The following is an 18,000-nucleotide window of genomic DNA, read 5'->3' as shown; positions in this document are numbered from 1 at the left end:
CAGAGCCTGACACGGGGCTTGAACCCACGAACTGCAAGACCATGACCTGAGCCAAAGTCAGATGCTTAACCGCCTGAGCCACCCAGGTGCCCTGCTTCTTCCATATTTTTAAACAAACAGACCTATATCCTTTGACCCTTGACTACCTAGCTATTGCCTTCTTTCATTTTGCCTTCTTGAAAGAAGAGCCTACCAACTTCCTCCACTTCCTTATCTAGCATTCACTGTCAATCCCACAACAATTTGAACCTCTTCTTACTGAAGTCACCAATAATCTCTTTGTTGATTAAAAAAACCAATGGACAGGGGTGCCTGGGTGGCTCAGTCGGTTAAGCGGCCGACTTCGGCTCAGGTCATGATCTCACAGTCTGTGAGTTCGAGCCCTGCATCGGGCTCTGTGCTGATGGCTCAGAGCCTGAGGCCTGCTTCGGATTCTGTGTCTCCCTCTCTCTCTGACCCTCCCCCGCTCATGCTCTGTCTCTCTCTGTCTCAAAAATAAATAAACGTTAAAAAAAAGAAAAAAAAACCAATGGACACTTTTCAGTATTTATTTTGCTCTACACTTCTTTATAAATTTGTACTTTTAAAAAAATAACTTTGTACTTTTGATGGTCCTTGAAACTTTCTTCCCTTGTCTTCCATGATACGACTGTTTTTCTTCCTACTTGTTGGCTCCGTCTGTCTCTCTTTTTTGCTTAGTCTCTCTTTTTTGTCTTCCCTCTTTTCCCCATTCCTTAAAAACTGCTGTTCCCCCAGTGTTCTGTCTTTGGTTTTCTTCTCTTTGTGGCCATTTACTCATTCAGCAAATATTTAGTGAATACCTTGAATGTGCCATTTGGTCTCATCCATTCTATAATAATTTCAGATTCCATCTAAATGCTAATGGCTCTTAAATCTGTATCTTCAGTTCAGACCTCTCTACATTAAACCCAAAGGCCAGCTATGTTTGAAAAACTCTACTTACATGTCCCCCAAGTTCTTCGAATTCAAAATGCCCCAAACTGAATTCCATCATTTCCACTGTGTGTCTGGGTTCTTTCACACAACATTATTTTTATGAGATTCACCCATGTTTTTCACTGTGATTACAAATAGTTAATTTTATTAATTTTTAAAAAATTTTTCTCACTTTACCCTGTGTTTCCTTCTGTATTCCCTGACTCAATGATTGGTACTACCATTTTAATCAGTTGTCCAAGCAAGAAACTTGAGAACAACCTTGATTCTCCCTACTTACTGACCCTTCCACATCAAATTTGTTACCAAGCAAGCTCTAGACATTCTACCTCCTTGGGTTATTTTCTTTCTAATTTGTACCCTTCTCTTTATTTCTATGGCTACTATCTTTAGTTTAGGCCATAGTTCTCACCTGGGTTATTATAATAGCCTACAGTAGATCTGTGGGGGATATGTTCCAAGACCCCTGGTGGATGCCTGAACCTGCAGATAGTACTGAACTCTATATATACTATGCTTTTTCCTATACATACATACTTATGATAAAGTTTCATTTATAAATCATGCAACTAAGAGACTGACAGTAACTAAAATTAAAATAGACCAATTATAATCATATACTATGATAAAAGTTATGTGACTGTGATCCCCCCCCCTCTCAAAATATCTTATTGTACTGTCCTTACCCTTTTCCTTGTGATGATATGAGATGATAAAATGTCTACGTGATGAGTGTCTAAGTGAGGTGAATGACATAGGCACTGTGATGTAGTGTTAAGCTACTATTAACCTTCTGACAATACGTGAGAAGGAAAATCACCTGCTTCCAGTCCATGGGTGACCATGAGTAAACTGAAACTGTGGGAAGTGAAATCATGGATAAGGGGGGTACTATTGTAATTTGTTTTCCTACTTCAAGTTATACCTACTTCTAATCTATTTCTGTATACTTGCTAGAGTGATCTCCCTGAAGCACACATATCACCATGTAGCCCACTTACTTTCAATAGCTTCCCATAGCTTTCTGGTTGAATTTCAAATTCTCTAAGCGGTCATGTAAGAACTTTCGGGATCTGACTCTTGCCTACCTCTCTTGCCTTGTCTCCCACTGCTTACTTTTTTATCAGTGAAATCTCCAATGCCACCCCCAAATCTTAAAGATGACAATAAACATGTTAACAGGAATTACTTTAGAATTTTCCCAAACCAACAGAATGCTTAGCTAACATCTCTAAACTTCTGGTAGAGGAGAAGCTGAGAAACAGAAGCTCTATCATTCCACTCATACACTTAAATTTTTCCCATCAAATTTTAAGTCCCTTTTACCTGTTGCTTCAGATGATTAAGTTCAGCCGTCTGGGGATCGATATTAACAACAGGTTTATTCTTGATTTTTCTTGCTCTGTCAGCATAGCGAAGGGTATTTAATGTTTCTTCTAGATTGGAGTCAGCAGGACTCACACAGGCTATCATAAGTGTATGGCTATTACCTCCTAGAGAATCTGAAAAATAACAATAGGAGGAAATAAAATCAAACAAGCAGGATGCAAGGAAAGCTGTCCATTTAGGTGGGTGCCTTCAAACTCAGAGCTCTAAGAAAAAAATTTTTAATAATCTGCAAATTTCCTGTTAGTAAAAATACTAAGATTTTTTGTTGCATAAATGATATAGTTTAGAATCCTGTTCCATGTGTCCCCATTCGTAAGACTGTGATTTTGGCAGTTAGTTGGGTTAAAACAACTCAGGCCTAGCACAAGTAAGTTAGGAGCCACTAGTGGAATTAAACATTCTTAGGATGCCCTCTCTAGGTAGGTTTTAATTATTCAGGGAATTCTGCTTATCAAGTACTAATAAACAGTAATCAAGTTCATTTTCGGTTACAAAGTATAAAGTTCAGTTGGCATTCTGTAGATTTCTTGGCTTTCAAACCCATCTATGAAGACACCTTTCCATTATCTTACAAGCCTGCCTACTAATTGGTCTCTTTCCAATTTATCACTTAGATAGCTCTGTATAGGATAGTCCAAAAATCTGTTCACCGATCCCGTCTTTACCTTCTCAGCACTATTACTCTGAGTTACTCTCTTATTTTTAGAGGCACTCTGGGCTTACCTTGAAGCAGTCGAGTCAACTTGGAATCTCTGTATGGCACAAAGCCACCCTTTTTGTCATCTCCAAGAGCACTGATCACATTTCCCAAGCACAGGAGGCCTCGGTTAATATTAATGCCTAGTAGCAGGAAACACAATTTAAATTGCTTGGTAAAGCATTGAACATACACCTACATAAAATAAAAACCCCACAGAAATATTAAATCATCAGTCTTAAGGAGACTTCTTGATCTTCTTCACTTTTCTGAAAACAAAGGTCTAAATGTTGGATATACACAACTGAATTTGTTGAGACTTCTTGCCCTTTCCCATGGAAACAAAGTAGAAAGACAGATAACTATCACCATGACAACAACAATTTGTATATTTACTTTTTATATCCATTACCACTTTTAATTCTCAAATTAGTGCTGAGAAATTAGATGAACAGCTATTTTTTATCATGTCACTAAATTATATTTACTATCATTCTCACTTTACAGATAAGGAAACTAGATCAGAGTTTCTATGACTTGTCTAAGGTCAAACAGCTGGTGAGTGGTAGGCCTGACATTCCATCTTAGGATTTCGGTTAAGTCCTATGCTTTTTCTTTCACACCACAGAGGAATACATTTTCTCTTGTTGCTTTAAAAAGGGTAAAGATTCTTTTCCACTTCTTGAATTCCAAAGTTTGCTTTTTAAACCCTGTAATAATTTCTGAGGTCCTTCTAAAGCCTCTGACCTTCCCATGATTATGTTTACTGTGAAAAGGCTACATAGTATAGTGGTTAAGTGCACAGGCTTTAGTGTCAGATAGACTTAGGTTCTAATCCTGGCTCTATCACTGACTACCTATATGATTTTGGGTTCTGCTCTAAAATGAGGCACATCTATCTACCTCATTGGGTTGTGGTGGAGAATTAAATGATATACAAAGTGGGGTGCCTGGGTGGCTCAGTCAGGTGAGTGTCCGACTTCGACTCAGGTCATGATCTCATGGTTCGGGGGTTCGAGGCCTGCCTTGGGCTCTCTGCTGTCAGCACAGAGCCTACTTCAGATGCTATCCCCATCTCTCTGCCTTTATCCCACTCACGCTTTCTCTCTCTCAAAAATAAAAAAAGATAATTATACAAAGTTAAATGATAAATAAATGGTATCATTTTTGTTTAATGCTACTCTACCTTTTTATTTACTCAGCCATACTGTGGACTCCCATACAACCAGAAATAACTATATATCTACAAGATCCTGAGCTCCAAAACTCCTCTCTGACTGCATTCTACTAGCTTTTCATTTCTTTCATGGGTCCTGCTCTTCACCCTTATTATAGCCACCAATTTACTGACACTTTCTAATACTCCCAGTAGATCATCCTCCCCTGGGCCTTAAACTATGTATTCTGGACACTATGATCGATCATTTCAGTTAGGCTTTCTCAAGCACTCACTAGACCCATGACCTTCTGGCTTCCCATGATGTCAATTCCCAGTCACACATTAAACTAACTGTGGTGTGTGTGTGTGTGTGTGTGTGTGTGTGTGTGTGTGTGTGTAAGTTACTGTAGGCTGCAATGCTGGAGAAAGTCGCATAACTAAATGGACTAGATCCATTCATTATAAAACACTGCTCTCTGACTTTTGCTGAACACTTCATCAGGCAGCAATCTTTTCTTCCTCATTCCTACTTCACCACAGCAGCTATTCTAAACACTCATCATTTTCAAGACTATAAATCTACCTTCACTCTATTAGTGGATGATTTCAACAAATACATTGTGGAGATCAAAGTTATCCGCAAGGGAAGGTTTTCCCTCTCCTCACCTCACAGTCTTTTCTTTGCTGTTACTGATTCCTTCATCCTTCTCCTTGTTTCAGAGGAGTAAATAACCACCTTTATTTCCCCTTTAGTGTGCTGGTGTCTCTAGTCCCCCCCATTTTCTCTGGGACCTTGAAACCTTTGATCTTCTCTCTCTCTCTTAGATCTTCAATTTATTTTCCCTTTACTAATTCCTTCTTTTCAGTCTCTATACATGCTCAAATCTCCCAAATCTAAAACAAAACCAATCCCTTCAAGCAACCATTCCTGTCTTTTCCTTTTATTGCCAGCTGAAAGGGATACCATTTTTCAGGGCCATTTATCCTACCCAGGATGTGAAGGAGAGTCTGCTGAGATTTATCAAAGCTGCTCACCAATACCTGTACTAATCCTTGTATTAGTTCATTCCTTTCTTTTCTTTCCCCTTTGAGCCAAACAGAACACAGTTCCATCTCATTGGCTCATATCCCATCTGGGATGTTAAGGAATAGACTGCTGAGGTTTTTCAAACCTGCTGAGCAAAACTTCCATCTATAGTGTCGTACAAGAACAACAATAAAAAAATCTAGATGAACCCTGAGAAGAATCTATGGCAACTTTGATCTAAGCAAGAATCATTCACTTGGGTATAAAGAGGCTGTTTTTTTTTTTCTTTTTCAAATGAGAATTGGGGCTTTGGAATAGAAAGAAGCAAGGGAAATGAATGTCTCTCTAGAAAGAACCCATCACGAAACAGGATCTGATTTTCTGTTAAGAGATTTAAAATGATGAGTTCATGACATGGATGGAGTGTACATCATAAAGACTGGGAAGAACATGTTTGCAGAGGTTTAAATTTCTGATCAATGATGGCTATGGAGAAAAAAATGTCCAGATAAAATTATAAAACCAGAAGTTATTCTAAGATTGAGAATAGATCAAGCAAGGAGAGGATCAAGAATACTACTTGACATTTTTGGGTGTTTATTTACTATGGCAACAAACAAATTTTACTTTTTAGGGGACATCTGGAAATACCTGGAGACATTTTGGTTGTCACAATTTGTGGGGTGGCAGGCAGTGCTACTGGTATCTGGTGGGTAGAGGGCAAGGATGCCACTATCCTACCAAGAGACTGGACAGCCCCCCCTAAATGATCTGATCCGAAATGTTAATAGTGCCACAGCTGAGAAACCCTGCTCTACAGGTGAAGAAAATATCTGCAAGCCTAAGGCAGATAACCAAGTAAAATGGGGTGAAAAATGGAAGTAATATAGTACTGATATGGTCTGCCTAGTCAGAGAGAAAGGAAATGATCTGTTACTGCAATGGATCACAAAACTTATAGGAGTAAGTACTGAGAAGGGACAGAGTAGAAGGGAATTTGATTAGGAGACAGAATCTTCACTCAGACTGCCTCTGCCACTTACCAATATGTGTGAGCTTGGATAAGCCACTGAAACTCTCCTTTATTCATAAAATAGGTGTAATACATACCTTACCTCAGGGGACTATGATAAAAATCAAATTTGATCTACAAAGTGCTACCTACATGTTTTTTTTTTTTTTAAGTTTTTTTTTTTTTCAACGTTTATTTATTTTTGGGACAGAGAGAGACAGAGCATGAACGGGGGAGGGGCAGAGAGAGAGGGAGACACAGAATCGGAAACAGGCTCCAGGCTCCGAGCCATCAGCCCAGAGCCCGACGCGGGGCTCGAACTCACGGACCGCGAGATCGTGACCTGGCTGAAGTCGGACGCTTAACCGACTGCGCCACCCAGGCGTCCCAAACATGTTTTTATTAATAGGGTAGACAAACTTGGATTATTTGGATCTCTACTAAATTACATGAGGCTGAAAGTAGACAGCACCTGACAAATTCCTAATCTATTCTGATAACAGTTTCTTCACTCAGAAGATACTGTAAGTGAATAAGGAAATGGCTGCTTTGGCCTTCAAGCTGATACACACGGAAGAACTGATTATAGAAGTAAAATGATGGGAATCTGTTTGCTGGGGACTGAGGGGCACAGTCATACACCAGTATGGTAGATGTTAAGAAAACAGATCCACAAAATTCAGGAAAAAAGACAGCTAACTTTCTGGGAACAGGATGTCTAAAAGAGAAAAAGGATAGAAGGCTTTCACAACATAAAACTGTAATTATCTAGTCACAAATTATTCCAATAAAAAATTCGATGTGGCTTCACAGAGATCAACATAACAAATAAATTCATATACAAAAAGAACACAGAGCATTATAGGAAGTTTGACCACCAGCATTTCTCTCCTCTCCCTCCTTAAAACACCACTAAAAGGAATTTTAAAAGTACTCACCCACAAGATCACAGAACATAGGAGAGAAATATCAGTATAGAGGAGGTTTCAACATATTTTTAGAGTACACGTAGACAAGCAATAACGGACTTAGCAAGATGGAAGAAGCCTCAATCTAAAGAGCCTTTGGAGGGACAATAATGACGACAGTGACAATAACAGCTAAGTTTATATAGTGTATACCTATTCTAGGTACTTTATACATATTAACTCATTTAATCCTCACAATAGTCCTATGAAGTATGATCATAGTTGTATTGACAGATATGAGAGTTGAGGCACAAAGGGGTTAGGGAAGTTGCCTAAGGTCATGCAGCTAATAAGTGGCAGAGTCAGGACTCAAAGGCAGTCTGGCTCCAAAGTCCATGGCCTTAATCTCTATGCTCTATGAAAATGAGCTGATTTATTCAGAGGCACCAGGTACATTGGAAAGGGGACAGACTTGAGGCTGATAAGAGGGGATAGGTAGAAAAAGCATATAAAGAACTCTGGAACTCTCAAGTCTCTGCCCCAGAATCATGCAACTAATGTGTTCCCCATTCTCCATCATTCCCAGGCTACTTAATGGGATGGTTTTTCTAATACCCACCCATTAAATGTTGATATTCTCTTGAAACTGCCTTAAGCTCTTTGCTTACTATATATATTCTCCCTGGGTTTATACAGCCTAGAGTTCCAATAAATACCGATAAGAATGACTCCCTAATCTGCATCTCCAAACCAGACCTCTTTCCTGTTGTCCAGAGCTGTATTTTAGCTGCTTACTGAATAACCTCCAGTGGGCTGTGCCCATGAGGCATTGCATAAAAATACTGGACAAAACAGAATTCATCTTTCAGTGTAAATCTATTTCACTTCTACCACTGTTCCTTCCCATTTTTTCGCCATCTAACCAGTCATCCAACAAACAGCAAACCTGAGACATTCTGGACTCGTCTCTTTTCTCACCCCACACATCTGAGTCCTTTTCATCGAACACTTAGTGAACAGGCACAATGTTCCAGGCACTGTGCTAGGTATTAGAGATACAAAGATGAATAAGTCACAATCTCCACTCTCAAGGAGCTCATAATCTACAGGGAGAGATGGATGCACAAACAAAAATAATTGCAAATATAACATTAAAGTATACATGTAGTCGAAATGGGTTCTCATAAGAGGGAGTGGTAAACTTTACCTGGGAAGGTAACAGACGGCTTCAGAAAAGAATGAAAAATTTGAGCTGAACTGTGAAGGATGACTAGAACAGTGCCAGTGGAGGAGGGAAGAGTAGGAAAGAACAGTTCAAGGGCATTCCAGGCAGAGGAAGTAGCATATGCCAAGGCACATATTTGTGAAGAACTACGGGTAATTCAGTATGAATACAATGCAAGTTATAAGATGGAGAGTGACAAATAATCAGGTTAGAGGGCAGCTCAGGAGAGATCATAAATGCACGACAGATAGGTCGGTCTCAGGTATTTGTATTTCTCACGTAGGGCAGTGGTTTTCAAACTGTGTCCCTCAGAACCTTAGGGATACTTTAGGGAACCACAGAGATTCTTCAGAGTTTCTGCAACGGTCATTTGGGTTTTGTTTTTTTAAATTTTTTACTGTGGTAAGATAGGGGCGCCTGGGTAGCTCAGTCAGTTAAGCGTCCGTCTTCAGCTCAGGTCATGATCTCACAGTTCGTGGGTTCAAGTCCCACATTGGGCTCTGTGCTGACAGCTCAGAGCCTGGAGCTTACTATGGCAAGATATATGTAACATAAAATTTACCATTTTAACCATTTTTAAGTGTACAGTTCAGTAGCACTAAGTACATTCACACTGTTATGTAATCATCACCACTACTTACAGTCATTTTAACTATTTTAAAAACTGCCTTTACACAGCTCACTCCAGTGTGCTGTATTTCAAATCTTAACATGCTGAAGTCTACCAGCACATTTTTTTGTGCAGCAAGGTTAATTAATTTTTCTACAGTCTTTGAAAATACCTCTAATATGTGTGCATGTCTTAATGTTTCGCAAAGTGTATTTTAAGGCTGTGGCTTTGCATAGACTTTTCCCTGGTCACATGCTCGCTCATGGAAAATCGTGCAAGTTATTATACCACTATAGTACAAGTTTGTACCGAAACACCAGGCAGAGGCAATTCTTCAAATTCATGCACTTATCACCGCATCATCGTCAGTTGTATAGTACCAAATGGATGTTCACAATCTACATGCCCACTAATAGATGAATGGATACACAGAATTCGGTGTACACACACACACATATACATACAAAGGAATATTATTCAGCCACAAAAAAGACGGAAATCCTGCCTTTTGCAACATGGATGAACCTTGAGAACATTATGCTAAGTGAAATAAGTCTGATGGAGAAAGGCAAATACTGTATGTTCTCAATTATACGTGGAATCTAAACAAGCTGAACTCACAGAAAGAGAGTGGAATGGTGGCTGCCAGAGGCTGAGGAGTGAGAGAAATGGGGAGGTGTTGGTCAAAGAATACAAACTTCCAGCTATTAGATGAATAAGTTCTGGGGATCTCATGTAAAGCATGGTGACTATAATTAACATTACTGTATTGTATACTTGATAGTTGTTAAGAGAGTAAATCCTAAATGCTATCACCAGACACACACACACACACACACACACACACACACACACACACACAGACACATGGTAGTTATGTAAGGGGATAGAGGTGTTAACTAACCTTATTATGGTAATCATTTCACAATATATACATGTATCCAATAATCACACTGTATACCTTAAACTTACATATATGTCAATAATATCTCAATAAAAGCTAGAAAAAATGATTAAATGAGAAAGTGCATATGAAACACTTAGCCAATGGCACTAAAAAAAGATAGTTTCAGTGCTTCTTGTAAACTTTGCAAGTATCCTGTTAAAAGCATTTAAAGTTATTACATAACATAAACTAGAAAAGATATTGCTAGTGATACAACTTTGGATTTAAATGTCCTATCATGTGAAACTCCCAGATCAGGTAAATAATTGAGGAGAATCCTGAGGTTGTAATTTGGACTGTTACAAAGTGTTTAGGGGCATTGGGGTGGCTCAGTTGGTTGAGTGTCCCACTCCTGATTTTGGCTCAGGTCATGATCCCAGGGTTGTGGGACCGAGCTCCATGTAGAGCTCTGCACTGAGTGTGGAGCCACCTTAAGATGATCTCTCTCCCTCTCCCTCTGCCCCTCTCCTCTGCTCATGCGTACTCTCTCTCTTTTCAAATTAAAAAAAAAAGTGTTTATAATTCACAGCTACATATGATGAATCAGGATATTCTTGGTAATGTGTCACCAGAATAAATTATAGGAAAAGTTAGATGCAAAACCTTAAATAAGGTTCTGTCATCTAGAATCCCCATCATGTCATATACTAAGAATGAAGAATGTTCACTAGAGCTTACTTTGTAATGGTGAAAGTCTAGAACCAATCTAAATGTTCATCAGTAAGGGAATGGTATAATAAATACAATGGTCTATCTATACAATATATAGACATAAAAAAGAATGTGGTAGAGCTCCACATGGAACAACCTCCAACATATATCCTTCAGTGAAAAAAATAAAGGGTAGACTAGATCAGAGTACATTATACGCCTCTATTTGTATAGAAAGAGAAAATATGTAGAAATGTGGACTATGGATTTGGGGAAAGAGAAAAAAATGCTTTTTATTATAGTGCATTTAAAAAAGTTTTTCTTTCAAAATAATTATTTAGATTCACAGGAAGTTGCAAAGAAACGTACAGGAAGGTCTTATACATCATTCACCTAGCCTCCCCAATGGTAACATATTGCACAGCTATGGCACAGTATGAAAACCTGAAAATTAACATTGGCACAATCCCCAGAGCTTATTCAGATTTCAGCAGTTTTTACATGTACTCTGTGTGTGTGTGTGTGTGTGTGTGTGTGTGTGTGTGTGTAGTTCTATGCAATTTTATCACGTGTATAACTTCAAGTAACCAACACCAAAATCAAGATACAGAACTGTCCCATCACCACACAGCTTTCTCGTGCTACCCTTTATATGCACACCTACTCCTTTACTCCCCAATCCTTAGCCCTTGTCAACCATTAATCTGTTCTCCTATTTAATTTTGCTACTTCAAGAATGTTTAAATGGCATCACACAGTATGTAACTTTTTGAGACTGGCCTTTTTTTTTCCCCACTCAGCATAACAATAATCCATCCAAGGTGTTGTCTGCATCGATAGTCATTCCTTTTTTTTTTAATACTTTTTTAAAATGTTTATTAATTTTTGAGAGACAGAGACAGAGCACAATCAGGGGAGGGGGAGAGAGAGAGGGGGAGACCCAGAATCTGAAGCAGGTTCTAGGCTCTGAGCTGTCAGCACAGAGCCCAACGCGGGGCTGGAACTCATGAACCACAAGATCATGACCTGAGCTGAAGTCGGATGCTTAACCGACTGAGCCACCCAGGTACCCCAGTAATCATTCCTTTTTACTACTGAGTAGTATTACAGAGCATGGATGAACTACATTTTTGTTTAACCATTCGCCTGCTGATGGACATTTTGAATCATTTCCAGTTTTTGGTTATTACAAATAGAGCAGCTATGAACATTCACGTACGAATTTTTGTGTGAACATACACTTTCTTTGGGATAAATGTCCAATAGTGCAATTGCTATATTGTTTGATAAGAACATATTATTTCCCTGAGTGTACCTTTCTACATTCCCACCAGCAATGTATAAGAGATTCAATTCTTCCACATTCTTGGCAGAATTTGGTATTGTCACTATTTTTTCTTTTAGCTATTATGAGAGGTGTGCAGTAATACCTCATTGTGGTTTTCATTTGTATTTCCTTAATGACTAAGGATGCTGAACACCTTTTCATGCAGTTATTGCCATCTGTATGTCCTCTTTGGCAAAACATCTGTTTGTGTTTTTTGCTTACTTTGTACTTGGATTGTTTTTTTTACTTTTGAGTTTCCAGAGTTCTTCTGAAGTCTGATATATTCTAGATACAAGTCCTTATATATATTCTAGATACAAGTCCTTCATTGTACTTCATTTTTTATTACAGAAATATTCTATATTTCTAGATATTCTAGATACAAGTCCTTCGTTGTACTTCATTTTTTATTACAGAAAACTCTATGATATGCCCGTTAACATACAGAAAGAAATTGTGATCATAATAACTATAATGTTCTTCTTGTTTGAAGATTGACTTATACAGTGTTATACATTTGAACTTATAAAATAAATTTACATGAATTTAAAATCTGTTCTTTAATTTATTTCAACTGTTATAATTTGTTGTAAGATTTCACTTAAAGAAGAGTTCCTCTGCTTTAAAAGGAAGGCAGATAAAAACATCTGCTGTAGATGATGGAAACAAATGAAAAGTTTTAAAGAGGGGGTATATGTGATAGAATTTGGATTTGGTAAATATTACTTTGGTCGTCAGTTGGGAGGTCAATTTGGGAGTAAAAAACTGGTGTTTTAAGAAACCATTTAGAGGGGCGCCTGGGTGGCGCAGTCGGTTAAGCGTCCGACTTCAGCCAGGTCACGATCTCGCGGTCCGGGAGTTTGAGCCCCGCGTCGGGCTCTGGGCTGATGGCTCAGAGCCTGGAGCCTGTTTCCGATTCTGTGTCTCCCTCTCTCTCTGCCCCTCCCCCGTTCATGCTCTGTCTCTCTCTGTCCCAAAAATAAATAAACATTGAAAAAAAAAAAAAAGAAACCATTTAGAGGGTGCCTGGGTGGCTCAGTCGGTTGAGCATCTGACTTCGGCTCAGGTCACGACCTCGCAATCTGTGGGTTTGAGCCCTGTGTCAGGCTCCGTGCTGACATCTCAGAGCCTGGAGCCTGCTTCGGATTCTGTGTCTCCCTCTCTCTCTGCTCCTCCCCACCTCATGCTCTGTCTCTCGCTCTCTCTCTCAAAAGTAAATAAACATTAAAAACAGGAAACCTTTTAGGAAGTTATTTTAATAGTTCAGGTGAGAGATCTCTAATGACTGGAACACCAGAAAAGGAGCCTGGGTGGCTCAGTTGGTTAAGCGTCCGACTTCAGCTCAGGTCATGATCTTGCGGTTCATGAGTTTGAGCCCTGCGTCAGGCTCTGTGCTGACAGCTGAGAGTCTGGAGCCTGAATCAGATTCTGTGTCTCCCTCTCTCTCTGCCCCTCCCCTACTCATGCTCTTTCCGTCTCAAAAATGAATAAACATTAAAAATTTTTTTTTAAAGAAAGGTATCTGAGACATAAAAATGACATGACCAAGTAACCTTTTAAATGTGGGAAATGAGAAAGAAAGAGAATGAATACAACATGTGCTCATATTCCGGGGATAAGGCAGATATGCATTCATCCGGCCAACTAACAGTTACTGAACGCCAAATGTGTGCCAGGCACAGTGCTTGGCACAGTTAGTGGGAAAATAAGAACTGGTCTTTACCTCCAAGGAACTCAAAGTCTAGTGGGGAAAACTGACAAATAATTACAATGAAAAGGGAGAATGCAGTGAGATGTGGCAGGGTGACAACTGACTGAGAAGGGAAGTAATCTATATCACGATAAGGTGTTAGGTTATAGGCTTTTAGGTAAATGGATTTGTCAAAACTCAGTATACACTAAAAATTTATGCTTTTTTTTCAATATATGAAATTTATTGTCAAATTGGTTTCCATACAACACCCAGTGCTTATCCCAAAAGGTGCCCTCCTCAATACCCATCACCCACCCTCCCCTCCCTCCCACCCCCCATCAACCCTCAGTTTGTTCTCAGTTTTTAACAGTCTCTTATGCTTTGGCTCTCTCCCACTCTAACCTCTTTTTTTTTTTTCCTTCCCCTCCCCCATGGGTTTCAGTTAAGTTTCTCAGGATCCACATAAGAGTGAAAACATATGGTATCTGTCTTTCTCTGTATGGCTTATTTCACTTAGCATCACCCTCTCCAGTTCCATCCACGTTGCTACAAAGGGCCATATTTCATTCTTTCTCATTGCCATGTAGTACTCCATTGTGTATATAAACGACAATTTCAGGGTGCCTGGGTGGCGCAGTCGGTTAAGCCTCCGACTTCAGCCAGGTCACGATCTCGCGGTCCGTGAGTTCGAGCCCCGCATCAGGCTCTGGGCTGATGGCTCAGAGCCTGGAGCCTGTTTCCGATTCTGTGTCTCCCTCTCTCTCTGCCCCTCCCCCGTTCATGCTCTGTCTCTCTCTGTCCCAAAAATAAATAAACGTTGAAAAAAAATTAAAAAAAAAAAAAACACGACAATTTCTTTATCCATTCATCAGTTGATGGACATTTAGGCTCTTTCCATAATTTGGCTATTGTTGAGAGTGCTGCTATAAACATTGGGGTACAAGTGCCCCTATGCATCAGTACTCCTGTATCCCTTGGGTAAATTCCTAGCAGTGCTATTGCTGGGTCATAGGGTAGGTCTATTTTTAATTTTCTGAGGGAACTCCACACTGTTTTCCAGAGCGGCTGCATCAGTTTGCATTCCCACCAACAGTGCAAGAGGGTTCCCGTTTCTCCACATCCTCTCCAGCATCTATAGTCTCCTAATTTGTTCATTTTGCCCACTCTGACTGGCGTGAGGTGATATCTGAGTGTGGTTTTGAAAAAAGACAGTCTCTTTAACAAATGGTGCTGGGAGAACTGGACAGCAACATGCAGAAGGTTGAAACCAGACCACTTTCTCACACCATTCACAAAAATAAACTCAAAATGGATAAAGGACCTGAATGTGAGACAGGAAACCATCAAAACCCTAGAGGAGAAAGCAGGAAAAGACCTCTCTGACCTCAGCCGTAGCAATCTCTTACTCGACACATCCCCAAAGGCAAGGGAGTTAAAAGCAAAAGTGAATTACTGGGACCTTATGAAGATAAAAAGCTTCTGCACAGCAAAGGAAACAACCAACAAAACTAAAAGGCAACCAACGGAATGGGAAAAGATATTTGCAAATGACATATCGGACAAAGGGCTAGTATCCAAAATCTATCAAGAGCTCACCAAACTCCACACCCGAAAAACAAATAACCCAGTGAAGAAATGGGCAGAAAACATGAATAGACACTTCTCTAAAGAAGACATCCGGATGGCCAACAGGCACATGAAAAGATGCTCAACGTTGCTTCTTATCAGGGAAATACAAATCAAAACCACACTCAGATATCACCTCACGCCAGTCAGAGTGGCCAAAATGAACTAATCAGGAGACTCTAGATGCTGGAGAGGATGTGGAGAAACGGGAACCCTCTTGCACTGTTGGTGGGAATGCAAATTGGTGCAGCCGCTCTGGAAAGCAGTGTGGAGGTTCCTCAGAAAATTAAAAATAGACCTACCCTATGACCCAGCAATAGCACTGCTAGGAATTTACCCAAGGGATACAGGAGTACTGATGCATAGGGGCACTTGCACCCCAATGTTCATAGCAGCACTCTCAACAATAGCCAAATTATGGAAAGAGCCTAAATGTCCATCAACTGATGAATGGATAAAGAAATTGTCGTTTATATACACAATGGAATACTACGTGGCAATGAGAAAGAATGAAATATGGCCTTTTGTAGCAACATGGATGGAACTGGAGAGTGTGATGCTAAGTGAAATAAGCCATACAGAGATAGACAGATACCATATGTTTTCACTCTTATGTGGATCTTGAGAAACTTAACAGAAACCCATGGGGGAGGGGAAGGAAAAAAAAAAAAGAGGTTAGAGTGGGAGAGAGCCAAAGCATAAGAGACTGTTAAAAACTGAGAACAAACGGAGGGTTGATGGGGGGTGGGGGGGGAGGGGGGGTGATGGGTATTGAGGAGGGCACCTTTTGGGATGAGCACTGGGTGTTGTATGGAAACCAATTTGATAATAAATTTCATATATTGAAGGAAAAAAAAATAAATCCCACTACAAATGAAAAAAAAAAAAAAAAGAAACTAGACCACTTTCTCACACCATTCACAAAAATAAACTCAAAATGGATAAAGGACCTGAATGTGAGACAACAAACCATCAAAACCCTAGAGGAGAAAGCAGGAAAAGACCTCTCTGACCTCAGCCGTAGCAATCTCTTACTCGACACATCCCCAAAGGCAAGGGAATTAAAAGCAAAAATGAATTACTGGGACCTTATGAAGATAAAAAGCTTCTGCACAGCAAAGGAAACAACCAACACAACTAAAAGGCAACCAATGGAATGGGAAAAGATATTTGCAAATGACATATCGGACAAAGGGCTAGTATCCAAAATCTATAAAGAACTCACCAAACTCCACACCCGAAAAACAAATAACCCAGTGAAGAAATGGGCAGAAAACATGAATAGACACTTCTCTAAAGAAGACATCCGGATGGCCAACAGGCACATGAAAAGATGCTCAACGTCGCTCCTTATGCTTTCCATTCTTTCAAATTTTACATTAAAAAATATAAGCAAATATTAAACTCCAGTTAATAACACGTAAGCTTAAGTATTTAGGAGGAAGTGTACTAATATGTGTGATTTATTTTAAAATGCATTTGAAAAAGAATACTACTTGGCAATGAGAAAGAATGAAATCTGGCCATTTGCAGCAATGTGGATGAAACTGGAGAGTGTCATGCTAAGTGAATTAAGTCAGTCAGAGAAAGATAGATACCATATGTTTTCACTCATGTGGATCTTGAGAAACTTAACAGAAGAACATGGAGGAGGGGAAGGGGGGAAAAGTTACAGAGAGGGAGGGAGGCAAACCATAAAAGACTTAAATACTGAGAGCAAACTGAGGGTTGATGAGGGGCGGGGGAGAGGGCAAAGTGGGTGATGGGCATTGAGGAGGGCACTTGTTGGGATGAGCACTGGGTGTTGTATGGAAGCCAATTTGACAATAAATTATATTTAAAAAATAAAAATAAATTAAAAAAAATGAAAAAGAATATGGCTTAATGAGTGGCTAGATATGTCATAAAGCAAATAGACTAAAATGTTAATGGTGGAATCCAGATGCTAGGTTTAGGGCTGTTCTTATAAAATCTTTTAACTTTGCTGTATCTTTGAAAAATCTCATAATAAAGTGTTAGGAAAAAACACTATGGAGCACCAGCTGATGCTATGCTTCATATTAGAGATTTCACATTTGGGTGACATGTAAATTGTGAATTGAAATATTAATAAGAATTGCCAGTCAGATCAAAAGGGAGCAAGAAACTCAGGCACTCAGTCAGGACCAACTACGTGTCAGGCACTATGCCAGGCCCTAAGGATTCAAAGATGAATAAGACACCTTTGCCTGGCTTGCTGTCTACTGGGGGAGTCAGTCATTTTAGGAGATGACTGTATGACAGAGTTGGGTTAGTGTTACTGTAGGAAAGAGGTGACCACGAGATGGCGGGGGGACTGAAGGTGGTCAAAGAGAGTTTCTTCAAGGGGATGAAATCAGAGTTGAGCATTGAAGGGCAAAAAAAATTAGCCATGTGAAGACAGAAGGAAGGCATTTCCGGCAGAGGGAGCGTGATGTACAAAGAAGCACAGACAAGAGAGAACTTGGCACACTTAGAACGGCTAAGCAGATTGCAAGGAAGGGGTGAGGACAGGGGAAGCCAGCCAGGTAGGCAGGGCTAGAGCACAAAGGTCATGCCAAGCAGTGCAATACAAAGTAAGGAGCCATGAGGAGAGCTCTAAGCAGGGATATCCAGTTTAGGAAAACATCCTGGCTGCTGATTGGTAGAAGGCTTGCAAGGGTGCCTGAAAAAGATAGGGAAACCAGTTGGAAAGCTTGCTATAAGCTAAGAAATGATGAAGGCTTGAACTAAGGTAGTGGTTGTAGGGTTAGAG

General features: G+C 39.8%; 1 protein-coding gene across 2 annotated transcripts in view; it reads right to left on the bottom strand.

The window, feature by feature from the left end:
* Positions 1–18,000, bottom strand: part of KIF4A (kinesin family member 4A) — a 124,022-nt gene that overhangs the window by 74,019 nt on the left and 32,003 nt on the right. For both annotated transcript variants that reach the window (XM_045472699.1, XM_045472697.1), the window contains 2 exons: positions 3,070–3,186; positions 2,284–2,459 (listed from right to left, as the gene is read on the bottom strand). In XM_045472699.1, coding sequence (XP_045328655.1) covers positions 2,284–2,459; positions 3,070–3,186 — 293 coding nt within the window. The remainder of the gene's footprint in view (positions 1–2,283; positions 2,460–3,069; positions 3,187–18,000) is intronic.

Source organism: Leopardus geoffroyi, chromosome X (assembly GCF_018350155.1).
Source record: "Leopardus geoffroyi isolate Oge1 chromosome X, O.geoffroyi_Oge1_pat1.0, whole genome shotgun sequence".
In the NCBI taxonomy this organism is placed as follows: Eukaryota; Metazoa; Chordata; class Mammalia; order Carnivora; family Felidae; genus Leopardus; species Leopardus geoffroyi.
This window is presented reverse-complemented; position numbering and strand designations above follow the sequence as displayed.